The sequence below is a fragment of the Melospiza georgiana genome, chromosome 5 (genome assembly GCF_028018845.1).
Source record: "Melospiza georgiana isolate bMelGeo1 chromosome 5, bMelGeo1.pri, whole genome shotgun sequence".
NCBI classification, from domain to species: Eukaryota; Metazoa; Chordata; class Aves; order Passeriformes; family Passerellidae; genus Melospiza; species Melospiza georgiana.
Genome location: NC_080434.1, coordinates 50,328,014 through 50,341,489, shown reverse-complemented (window position 1 = coordinate 50,341,489; position 13,476 = coordinate 50,328,014). Strand labels below are relative to the sequence as shown.

General features: G+C 33.9%; 1 protein-coding gene across 3 annotated transcripts in view; it reads right to left on the bottom strand.

The window, feature by feature from the left end:
* The window catches only part of ATP8A1 (ATPase phospholipid transporting 8A1), a 100,732-nt gene that overhangs the window by 71,084 nt on the left and 16,172 nt on the right, over positions 1–13,476 (bottom strand). For 2 of the 3 annotated variants that reach the window (XM_058024035.1, XM_058024036.1), the window contains exons 6-12: positions 12,691–12,731; positions 11,718–11,791; positions 7,567–7,636; positions 6,837–6,964; positions 3,554–3,665; positions 2,554–2,719; positions 172–299 (exon numbers count right to left, since the gene is read on the bottom strand). In XM_058024035.1, the coding sequence (XP_057880018.1) occupies positions 172–299; positions 2,554–2,719; positions 3,554–3,665; positions 6,837–6,964; positions 7,567–7,636; positions 11,718–11,791; positions 12,691–12,731 (719 nt within the window). Of the gene's footprint in view, positions 1–171; positions 300–2,553; positions 2,720–3,553; positions 3,666–6,836; positions 6,965–7,566; positions 7,637–9,078; positions 9,153–11,717; positions 11,792–12,690; positions 12,732–13,476 lie in introns of all 3 variants that reach the window. The other variant, XM_058024034.1, reaches the window with a different exon arrangement.

Sequence of the window (13,476 nt, the reverse complement as noted above, 5' to 3'; positions counted from 1 at the left end):
TGCTGCTATAAGTGCACTAAAAGAAATTATCTCCTCAGATTCCACTCATAATAAATAAACAGCATTCAGAAAAAGTCTGAAAAAAAATGTATACATAAAAAAGCAATCCGTCATTTCACTTACTTGTGACCCACTTGATTTTAGAAATCAATATTAAAAAATAATATTTACCCAATTTATGAAATATGCCTGGATAAATTTAACGACTTCAAGTGTAACCAACAAGCTGATTGGAATAAGATTATTGAAGAGAATGATAAAAGTCAAGAAATTCAATCCGAAGTTGCTTGCTCCACCATCTGGCAAAAAACAAAGTAATCAAATAAATATTTGAGACTGTAGTTAGAAGTATATATATGTACTATATTCAAAATATTGTACGAACACCTGATTTTTATTAAAATGTTCTAAGAAGCATCTTTGGAATTAATTACAGTATCACTTGCCTATGGATAAGACCTTCCTCAGAGTTAAGGATCTCAGTTATAATATAAGAGTTCAAATTCAGCAATCTTTGCATTCATCTCCAATTTCTGAAGAGCAAACTTACCAGCCATTCCCTCTTTTTCTACATTTTAAGATCAAAATCTGGGAATATCTATATAAGCAACCAAGTTCTAAACTCAAAATATTATAGTTGAACATTTTGAAAGGGGAATTATATAGTGGAATGAATTTTTTCTCCATCCACCTTAACACAATCATATAGTCTCCCTCAACAGAGCAAAATGCTTTGAAAGAGGTAAATTCACACCCCATGAAAGGGAGATATGAAATCAGAGAGTTTAATGAAAGTTCTAAACAACTGGAAATGTGAATATTAAAATATAAATCAAGTAAGTTTATACTCCTTTTTCCTTTCAAGTTTTAAGTTTTTCTTACAAAGATAACTCTAGCAGTAACGCCTCTGAGATGATGAGAATGGGAAAGTCTGCTGTGCAGTACAGCAAAAGGGTAAAAGATGAAGCCTGCCTAGCTCTATTCAAGGTATCTCAAAGAAAATTGGCCTCTGACAGGTTTCCACTGTCTGTCCAACGTGGATTTGGTTGTTACTATAAGATCCAACAAAGAAGGTTTTGGAGACTTTAATTAATATCAATTCCTGCATCAAATGATGTACTTGCCTAAAAGATCAGGGAGCTACAGAAATAAATAACTAAGGGGAAAGGGGGAAAAAATGCACTTACATATAAATTATAATGCTTCTTACATATCTGGTATCAGAACAACTATATGCTGAATACAGCCTTAAAGGACATACCTTACAAAACCCAAAATGATTTCATTTAATCATGGGACATACATCAGAAAAGAAACTGACATGGATACTCGGTTTAGAACACACAAACCAAAATGTCAATGGCCACTATTTCATGTTTCTTTTTTCAGGAATAACAACAACTCATGTACTGCTTCACTACTGTGTTAACCACATATAAGTCACCATATTCTTAAAACTTTTATATTTCCCAGAAAAAAAAATGCACAGATGAAGCACATCTGATTTCCTTCTTTGATATTACCTAAAATTGTCAATATTCTATGAACTAGTTCACTTTTTCTTACCTCACTAGGAAAACACAAAAGTTAAGTTTCTTAATTAATAAAAAATAAAGTTTCTTGCTCAGTATCAAAAAGAAGGAAAGCAAAATTCATCATAAATGCAGACATAGAAACTTTAGGAGTGCCATTAAATCAATATTTAACTTGATCAATATTATTTTTATATAATTAAATCAATATTAAACAAAAATTAAACTTCAATATTTTTCTTTAAGAACTTACCAAACCCCAAAAGACCCCTCTTTGTTGACTACATTCAAAAGCCTTGTACTCAGGAGCTTTGTTTTAGTTCTGGTTCTGCCTAAGTAAAAAGGGTCCTAAGAAATTCTGAAAACATGAATAATTGACTGCAAAGTATAGTCATGAAAACTTCTTTTAAATCCTTTTTCCTCACAGAGGGTCAGACTCTGTCAGTATGTTCCATGCCGCTGTGAAGGCCTGTGCAACATCACACTGCCCTACATCCACCTTACCTACAGCTGCCCAGTATAATATGCTAAAAGAGACCTGTGGTTGCTCTTTTATCTTCTTTAGGAGGAGTTTATTAAGTTCTGATATTGATTAGTTAAAGCCCTGTAAAAATTATAAAGCCACAGCATCACTTCCTAAGACAAATAAAAAAATTCAGAAAAGTCACTGCACTTTTAAATGTAATCTATTAGTAAGAGCTCAAAGAGGCTTCAGACTGATGTCTAGGAAGCTGACTGTTTATGCCAGTGGAATGGTGACGCAGACCTTGCTGAACTGCAGAGATGGAATGCCTGAAAAAAGTAGAGACAAACAAACCATCTTGCCCTTCCTGAATTTAGCAAGAGCTCAGATGGCACAGCAAGGCAAATTTTATACTTGCTGTGATGTACCTAGCCTAAGGATTTTAGTCAACAAATAAAGAAGAGAGATTGACAAAAACCACACTGAGTAATTATCCTTCTTTCCAAATATGAAAGGCAACCAAATACTAAAATATTAATACAATATTTTGGATCTTACAATTTAGATCAAGATACCAGTCTCTTCCAGTATGCCTTCGGTTCCATATAGCTGAACCAATAGAGCAGATCAAAGACATGGCAATAAGGATACAGAACAAAATCAGAATCTGAATATTTGTAATTCGTTCCACATTAGACATTTTAAGAGGTGGACTTGTTGAATTCTGCAAAAGATAAAAATCAACAGTGGTTATTAAATATTAAATGAGGTAACATGGTTCTTGCTTTTCAAATTACATGTTACTGTATCCTTTTCTAAATATTCTCCCAAATAAATCATCACTAAAAATGCCCTAACTCTTTTACTTCAAAAAAACCCCAAAACCAGCAGCTTATAAAGCTATGAATTGGGGCTTTAGAATTGTGACACAAGAAGTTTAAACAATCACACAGAGCACTGGTAGCACCAATAGTTAACAGTAAACATTAAAAATGAATGTGAATACACCTTGTCAGTGCAATAGAAGACAGCTGCCAATTCAGACACTCTTTTTCCAGTAACTGTTTTACAAATTAGAAAAGCATTAAATAATGCATGAATGACCAATCTGAAATTATTTTTTCTCAACAAGTGCATCTCAATTGTGATACTTCAAAACACATTAGACAAAATAATTTCAATCTCTTGCCTCCTCATTTTGTTTTCTGACAAGAATGATTATCTTTGTACTGGAAAGAAGCCCCACAACAGGAGAGTTTTAGGAGCAGTCAAACATAAAAATGACAAACTGTGATAACAGAACTTGCTAATGAAGAGTTTTCAAAGCACAAGTTACTAGATAAAATCAATGAATATGCTTAGGAGTGGAAAAACTACTTTGGGACTAAGTGACTAAAACAACAAGAAATTGCTTTATTTTTCTTGCTTTTAATTGATATGAAAGATGCTCTATTACTGACATTTTAGTACTGTATTGAACCAAGCCATGCTTCTGTACCATGGAATGATAAATTAAGGTCATAAAACAGACAGGTTGGACAAAATCCAAGGGACAAACCTGCATAAGTTTTGTGTCATGTCCAGTGTAGACAACTATCCCATGAACCCACTGAGTATTTCTCAACTGAGCTCCTCGTAGCAGAATCTGATCGGATCCCAATGGAACAGTACTAGAAGTAAGAAGTTTTACATTTTAACGCTAAACCAGTCAATGTCAATGTTTAAATGTAATCAACATTTGTTAAAACTAATTTCTCAAAATTTACATGATTACTGTTAATAGTTTAGGAATCTAATTTTCAGTTAACTTTTTGGGAGTTTTGACAGAGAAAACTTGAGAGATAAAAACAAGGCTAAAAATCAAAGGTTTCTAAAATATTACTTACTGCCTAATTTTTATTATGGACTACTAATTTTGATATGGTACTACTAACCAAGCATACTGCAAGTAAAAATATCTAATTCTCCTTTGATTTATGATTATCAATTTTTTTCCTAAATGATCTCTTAAAAACTGATTTTCAAAGCAATTTTCAAATGAAATAATTTTGTGAACTCTTAACTTAGTCTATTCTTCCAATGTAATAACCATCCTTTATGAACACAGTTATTTAACATTCACAATAATATTTCATGCGCCTTCTTTTAACTGCAAAATCAGGTATATTTTGTTCTGTTATTCTTTTAAAACTATGTATAGCTAAGGAGCAACACACTCTCAAAAGACAGGAAACATTTAGTTGTCTTAAACATTTAGTTGTCTTAAATTCAGACAGTGTCTTTATATATATAATGTATGTCAAATTTTTCTTAATATAGAAACATTTTAGATAATTATTACTCTTTTCCATGGATAAACATGCCCTGTTCTGGTACTTTTCTTTCTATAAATAACAGCTGGCAGTTCACACTTGTCAAAAGCGCCCTAGTGTTTGGAATTCTTACCTGAAACAGTTACTATCTCTACTTGTTTGAAAGTAATGCGTTATTAAGATCACAAATTAACTGATTAAGGACAGCAGCTGTATCTCTGATATACGAAATATAAAGCATCTGAAAAAGTCATTATATTAGTAACATTTTGGGTAGCTCAAAGAGTACAGTCAGGGTATGGAAAGCCCAGATCTGTCAGGTGTCATGTGACAAATACTCAACATTGATGACAAATACATCACACTCTGCTCTAATAAAGTGATGGCTTGACAGAGATCTCAAGTGTCTTATTTCCCAGACTCAGCCTTCTTAAAACTGGTTCAATACATCTCATTCCTCTTGCATTTTACATAACTACTGACTGTCACCAACATGCCTACATTGGATTCAGTAAAGCTTGTTTTCAGTGGGGGAAGGTGATTTTAGAATGCTTTTGTGGCAGAGGGAATATTAAGACTAGTAATTTCTGAGACACACGTGAAAACTTACAAAAAAAAATGTTTTTGTTAACAAGTATACTTCACTCTTACCCAAAATTTTGAGAATGTATTCAGGAAAGCATATACTTTAGGCCTGGATAACCAGAATTTGACCTTGTTTTGCACAATCCCCTCACCACTTGCCAAGTCACTGTCTAATCATAGGTTCATATAAACCAGGCTACAGAACTTTTCTCCTTTCTCTACCTAATTGTCTTCATGGACTAAAACCAAGCTGACATGCATCTGTAGACTTATAATAAAGAGCTGCACACTTTGGTGATAAGGGTTAGTTCACCCTACTCAAAGGCTGAGGATAGCCAGAAAACTTTTGCCTCTCCTAGTTCACAGATTTAGCCAGAAGGCAAAATACCTGTAATGGTCTTCTGTCTCCTTGACTACTGGATATTCAAAAGAAAAGAAAGAAAACCTTTTTTTTTTTTTTTTTGAGTTCCTCTCCCATGAAGGGCAAAAGAAAAGACTGAAAAGGTCAACAAGATAAAACATTTATGGCACTCCAGTGATTTATATTATATGAAAGAAGAGGGAGACATATTTTCAGTATCCTCTACCTCTACTGTTTTTGCCAATATGTTAAGATGGTAAATAAAGTGTAAATCACAACTGCTGGACCTACATAATGTACTGTATGTACATAACGTACTGTACATAATGTACTATAACAGGCAGAAAAAGAACAGATCCCTGACTTTTCAGGTTGAAGTAAGGCCAAGATCCAAAAAGAGTCACTTACCTGTAATTCTTTTTCACTGAAGGTAAATATTATATTAGAACCACACTTTTGGAACTATCCTACTGCACAGGAACTACAGGCAAAATATTCCAAAATATAATTTCTCAAATGAAAAAATTCTTCACCAGCAGATGGCGGCCTCTTACAAATTCTTGAGGCATAACAGCCATCAGCACAGTCAATATTGATTTTTTAAATCAAATTTTTAAAATTAAATTATTAGATTAAAAAAGAAAGTATTACTTCTAGCCAGAGAGAAAGAATTAATGTGTGGATCTGTTATAACTATTACCTTCAGAGAAGAATTACAGGTAAATGTTTTTCTCTTCTTAATGACAAGTACAGTGGAATTATAATAGATCCACACTCTTGCGACTGAAAATCCCTGAATGCATCTGTAAGAAATCAGTAAATAAAAATTGGAATATTAAGGGGAAAAAAAGAGATATTTAGTAACTAGTACTATATATATCAGTCTAAAACTACAAACATGTACAATGCTGGATATGGAAAAATAAATACCTACCAAATAAATAAGAAATACTGTAAATCTTTGGGAATGAAGGATTCAGCAATTTTGGATCTAGCAATAGATCTGTGAATTCACAGAGGACCCTGACTATCAGTATTTGGTCAGCATTTCAGTATTTTAAGAATTTTTTAAGCAGTTGTACAATCATGTGTGTTTTAAGTGCATATTTTCTATTTTTAAAGGAACATACTTCCAGTAAACTAAGGTATTAAACATTTTTCAGCTACTAAATTAGAAGAATTTCAGGTGTATAGCAATGAGCTCTGTTCCACTCCACACTTAGACAAACAGAAGAAAGAACAATTAAAAAATAAAAAAGACAAATTATTTCTGTTCAGCTTCTGTAACAAATGACATGCCTAAGAAGTGAGTTTCTAGGCACATATTCCAGAACTGCCAGAATCTGATTAGCAGTCTCTCCTATTATTAATACTTAATGCTTTCTGAAGGACAACTAGTAAAACAACTCAAGTTGTAGACATTAGAAGGTTTTATGCTTCTAGTTTTTCAAAAGAGTAAACTTTAGCAGACAATACATAAACGAAGATCTACTATTCATATTTTTACTTCACAAGTTTAAGAACACACAGCTGTCTACTGTTAGACTGAATCTCCCAAGGTCTTCTCCCTTGTATTTACGTACCCATGCCCATCCAGTCTGATGTTTCCAACAAAGTCATAGAGATGTCGGTTTGGGCTCTCACACTCAATTCTGCCAGAGAGTTGCATCAAGCTTTCTGTGTCCTTGATGTCTGATGTTAGTGGCAAACCCTGTAAACAAAATTCATTTGTCATTACATTAAAAAAACACTACCCAATATCAAATCTATATATTATAAATCTAACAGCAAGACCAGAAAACAATCATCCCTATGGGAGCAAATGGACCAGCTACACTTCACTGTCGCAATTGGGTGCTACAGTGAAAAAGTCACCCTGGCATCTGAAAAAAACTACGACCAAGACAGGGTCATAATCCATCAGAGAGCTCAGCAAGAATGTCCCTGCACAGCGACAGCCACTCAATCAAAATCTGCTATTCACTACCAGTCCCTGAAGGACCAAACCGGCCCCACCAGCTGCTTTCTGCAGGGCTTCTGCCCCGTCATCTGCTCTCTAGAAACAAAGCCAATGCCCAAACCACTTCTGTTTCTACCTATTCTCCCCAAGAAAAACCCTAAAACAAAACACAAAGAATGACTTAGAAGTAACCACTCATTCCTCCACTTTTATGATGCCAATAATCTATAGTTTTTTATTCAAACCACTAAAACTTCAGTCTTCTAGAACATCTATCAATGTAATAAAATGTTTTTATAAGCATTAATAGACAGAAATAATATTAGCAATATTCCCAGAAATGAAATTCCTACCTGTCGAATTTTTAAGTTAGTCTCACCATCTAAGTTAGATGTTTCAATGTAGCACATGGCTTGTGGTTCACTATTAAGAGAAAAAAAGTCCTGAATTCAAAATTATAATGGGGGCAGAATCCATTAACTTCCTGTAATCTTGTAATACTTATTTATTGTAATACAGGTTTGTCTTATCAAATCTTCAAAACCAGAGAAACTTACAGCCAAAGCTATAAAAACTAACAGTACTTTACATTTTCAGAGAAGTTTGCCAAAGCCCATTTTCTTAAAGGAAACAAATCACTGTACACAGCAAAAGTGTTCTATCTTTTCACATGAGATTATGATATGGCACAGTGCAGTGCATTTGTAGTGCTTACTAGAGCAGGCAGCAGGAGTTTTAGACAGAAACAAGACAGAAAGAGAGCTTTGATTCTGAAAAGGATCAAATAAATCATAAAACCACTGCAATACTTAAAAGAAAAAAGGTTTAGTCTCTACACCACTTTAATGCTTCTAGAGTTTTCCTTCATTCTAGCATGAAATTCGAGCATCAATTTTTTAAAAAATTTCTTTTATTAATGGAAAAGTGGCTACACATAAGTGACTTAATTTTAAATTATTTGGATATGTTAAAGATAATGTTAAGTAGGTTATTTTAACACAATTTTGTAAAGTACAAGCATTAAAATGTCAAGAATTATAATAAGGTACATTCAGGCTAATGTTTTATTCTTGGCAAACTTCTGTAAAAATATAAACAACTTTTATTTAGCCTGCTTGGATGGAACCACCTGTGTAAGACATTTTCACAATTCTAATATTTTTACTAGTTAACAATAAAAACCAAACAGTATTTTTGTAAAGCACTTTTAAAACAAACTAAGGCAGCAAAGACATTTCAAGTGAAACACATGCTTAATTGCAAGAAGTGCAGCAGATTACAGTGACCTCCAAAGTAAGTTACTCTTAGATCAAGGCAGGCCCATTGATTGGTTAGGGAAAAAACAAAGTGTGGTAAGAGTGCAGACAATAGCATAAAGCTGACATGTCTAAGAAACATGCATTTGTCACAGTACACAAGAACAATGCTGCTTTTGCCACCACATGCAGCAGAGATTGTGCAACATCCAAGTTTGTGCAGAGGGTCCTCTACCAGTCCTACCAATGTTAAACTATATTCATTGCTGAAAACAGCAAGTTGGTAGCAACAAGTATATTCCTCTTAAACATATATTTAACCTGGTGTTTAACTGTGTTTATTCAATGACAACTTGTTTGATAAAATTCCACGGGGGTAGTGTAAAAACCAAGAGGAGTGAAACAATTTTAACTTCTTAATGTGTTATTGCATGTTTTCACTTTAATTATCTATATTTGAAAAAAGTACCCTTTCTAATTTTATTAATACGTAGATTTTATTGGAGAAAGGTGAATATAAAAGCAAAGATTATCAACATGGCAGTGTTATTCATACTTGGTATATGAGGACCCACATACACATATCCTGTGCAACTACTTTATTCTAACCTTGATGACAGACTGATGAGATCAGCTGGGAGATGTTCCCCATTGGTCACTTTCACTACTTCCCCTACTGCCACCTACACATCCCAGTTTGAAATGATTAGAACAGAAAAATAAGTGACAGGGGAAAAAAACCAACAAAACAAAACAAATGAACAAAGACAAAAAGACAGAGTTTGAAATTATTATTCAAACAATACATGTTAATTAAAATGTCTGATGACAATTTTTTCAAAATCTATTTTAATCAGGTCAGAAGGAAAAGAGCTACACTTTCATTTTTACTCAAGTGGTTTATTTTACTGTAAGGCACAAACTTTAAGCTGCAGAACACACTGACATTGTATGTAAACATAAAAAAGTGTTATGCTTATTTCTCAACTCACCAAGTTTCCAGCCACTCCATACATCAATTAAGAAAATAAAAGCCACAACAACCAATTTTTCACCAGCTTTTCTGAAGAGCCAGGTAACAACTACCTTTTCTATGCAGATATGCTGAAAATTATTTTGTATTTTTTCCAGTTTTGCATGTTTCAGTGTACACTGAACTAGCAAGAAACATACAGATTTAAATCTCAGAGGTTTATGTCCTTCACTGTAAGAGATTATAGTTTCCTAAAATAATTAAGATCTTCTTTTTATCCAGACACTGCTATTGCTGGTAAAAAAAAAATCCAGTATTATTAGTGTGAATTAGAACCAGGCCCACAGACTCACATTGCTTTTGGAACCTAAAATGTAGCTAGGCATCAATAAAGACCTGAAAGCAAAATTGATGAGAGTCTTCCAGAAGAAACATGGCCACATGGAGATAAGAGATGGAGGAGAGCATGTGCCAGTATGCAGGGAGAATTAGAGGTCATGTAGTAGTACAGGGCTCTCTCCTGGAAACAAGGCTGGAACAGGATCCTAGTAATGTAACTAGGGAAGATGTTTTAGCTGGAAGAAATGCCTGCACTGGGCCTAGAAAAGCAATTGTGATTCAAAGAGTCCCCACTGCAAACTGGATCCTGGAAGAAAAGCTGACAGGAAAATTCAATGTGAGTAATAGTTGGACACACATAGTTGGACAAACATAGTGTGCTCTAATAAGGGCACTAAAGAGGGGTTTAACAAAGTGGAAACAGTTCTGAACAAGTCCTGTAGCAGCTAACTATTATTTTCACTGTCAACTCATGATACAGGATTTCTTCAGGGGTACAAGGATTGCAAAGTAGGCTTTTCAGGCAGTTGGTATTTTCCTGTGTAAACCACAACTGTGATGCAATGTCCTCCAAATCTGAAAGGGCAAAACCATGAAGACATCTAGGAACAGACTAAAATTTAAGGGATTACTCAGAAAGATTATGAAGAAGCTGCTCTGAGAGGATGTAATTTCTTCCACCTGCAAGACACTATGGTTAGCATGACAGAAGCTATTATCAGGCCGGTAGAAAAAGTGTCCTTGCTGCTTGGTGTATTGCCTGCAAAGTTCTTGCTGGAGAAGGAAAGATCTTGGTGGAGAATTTGTAAATGCTTCTCTCAATGTACAGAAGTAAAAGGTTTACAGAGGACACTCAACACAAGCTAAGTTATGAATAACACTTGCACTGAAGACAGACTATGAGGGAAATTTACAGTATTTTCTGGGATCTACTTTACACTTGATTATAATTTATTAGAAGTGTTTCAGAAACAGCTGCACTTAATTTTGAGATATAATGGAAGACAGAGAAACAATGTACTACTCTACATCACAGTCTGTCAACAGAAATGCATAAGATCCTAACTTCATTAATTGTAGGCATAAGTAGATTAATTAACTTCAGTGGGGTCACAGAGGGTTCATACCTAAATCATAGTCATACACATAACACTTCTGCTTGTGCCAGAAAAAAAAATAAATTAAAATACATTCACATTTAGGTAAAATCCATTAAAAAGGATTCTTAGAATATGTTGTCTGTTGACCTGATCAAATAGATGTTGAAAAACGTGCATCTCCCACTTAAGATGTGGATTTCTTAAATAAAACTGTCCAAGGAAATGATGATAAACAATCTGTGATTGTCCATGTAAAAAGGGTCACAGCATGACATACTAAAAATTAAGTCTTGCTTCCAACTGATGAAATTATTCATAATATATATATTAGATAATAAAGTGAGTGTTCAGATAAGTACTAATTTGATGACTCACATATCATGTTCACTTTTTTCCATGATTCAATTATCAAACTGAAGACTATATAATTTAGAAACCATTTCTGTTCCCTGCAATACATCAATTTCAATTTACTTATGGGATGAAATTTGTTGGGTACATATGAAAAAGCCAACATGGCCAAACATGGCAGTTGAGGTCCAATTTTTACACAGAGAACCAGCCTTTTTTGTATTATATTCAGCAACAAAATTAACATACTACATTTTTCTTAGGAGTAAATTGAATGCCTGTGTAATTTCAAAACTGCAATTTTCACAGTTGAAAAAAAACCCCATTGCTTTAAATGACAAATGACCAAATGAACACAAGACTACACTTCAGAACAGCAGCTCTTTTGTTTATTCTTTATTTCCTTGGAGCAATCACAAATAAATAAATAAATGCAGGGTAGAGAAACCAGCCTCTACACTATAAGTATCAGTGGGCATCTCTACCTTGATGAGAGCAGTACAGTGTCAGCAGGTATATACTCTTTGCCTTTTATTATAACTATATCTCCAACATCTACCTGAAAGAAAACTGGGAATTGGTTAATGGTCTCAAACAAAATGTATTATACCCTTGTTTTAAGCACAGTAAATATTTACCTGCTGAATTTGCTAGCAAGACTGTTAGAAATTCACACACTTAGAAAAGTTAGATTGTACAGCTGGAGTTCTACCAAAAGTTACTGCAACTGTTTGGAAATCTAATCTTTAGTAAGCCTAATTAGCTAAATAAGCCTAATCTTTAATAGCCTTCTCTATGCATGACATTAATTTTGCCTGTTTTGTAAAATACTTTACTGAAAGACTGAATTTGAATTAAAGAAGAAATTATTCTGACCCAAGACCACAGCTTTGTTGCATCACACTATATCCTTGCTTCTTCAAAGGTATAAGCCAATTTCATCTGAACCTTGCCTCCAAATTATGGTGGATCAAATTTTCTTCAAGTTTTCACATATGGAAACCATTAAAACGAAGTGACTAGATGATAGCATAACATTTAGTTCTTGAAAGATACCTTTAGGAGTCCCTTGCTTGTGGCACCACTGCGCATACGCCTTTAAAGTTCTCGTGATTTAAGGCGATGAAGTTCAACAAATACAGGAAGTAACTAGTTTCCATAGAGAAGTTTCTGCCTTGGCAAACCACATTATACTAAGGAAGTGAGTGATTTTGCCTCAGCCATCATATTATTCAGCTTATTCCCACTGACCTTGACCAGCTTGAACTCATGCCATCAAAACTGACTTGACTTCAAAGTACGTTTTGAGAGCCAAACATCAAAAAGAAAAAATAAAATGCAGGAGATTATACATTTCCCATAATATCAGTTATTTTTTATCATTAAAAATTACATGGAGAAATAAAACAAATATTTAATACACATTATGCTCTAAAAGTGACCAACACAGACACACACCTTTTCCCAGTGGACAATCTCCCATGCACCATTTCGTAGTACTAAAAGAGAAGGAAAAAAAGAAGAATTTTCCAGTTGTACAATCTAACTGCAGTCTACAGGTATATGCTCTATTCCTTATGAAAAGCCATACAGACACATCTGATTTACATAATATTTTAGAGCATGCCTTGTTTCTATGAATTCAGATCAAGCATTTCAAATATATAGCACATACTCTTGATAATAGTTTTTGTGCCATTGAATCTTATTACAAAGTCAATGAGAAGATTTTACAGGACTTGAGAATCAAATAAATCTGATATAGATTTTATGATAATGTGTTTTCCAAAATAAATCAGTAATTGGAATAAAAAGTTCTGAAGTTAGAAAGTTTTGAAATTATGGGGGGGGGGGGGGGGGGTGAGAGGAATATATTCAGTTTTCATTAGAAGTGCCAGGAGGCTCACTACAGTTTATCTCCTCTGTTGTTTTTGGGATATCAAAGAACTTAAGGATCCCTACAGTCACCTCCTCCACAAATATCCTGAAAATACCCCATGCTATTTAGAGTAGTATTTAGTATAGTTTTTCCCTGGTAGTAACAATTAATATTTTAACCACATTCCACTATTCTAGTTTCACGTGTTACTATTATGATACGAAACCCATGCCTTGTTGCCAGTTAATTGCCAAGATAGTATTTTCAGAGAATAACAAAGATAATGGTATTTTAGCCCCAGTTACTGAAAATGGACGTGCAAAAAGAAAAAGAAACATTGCTATGTATCAATACTCAGATAACTT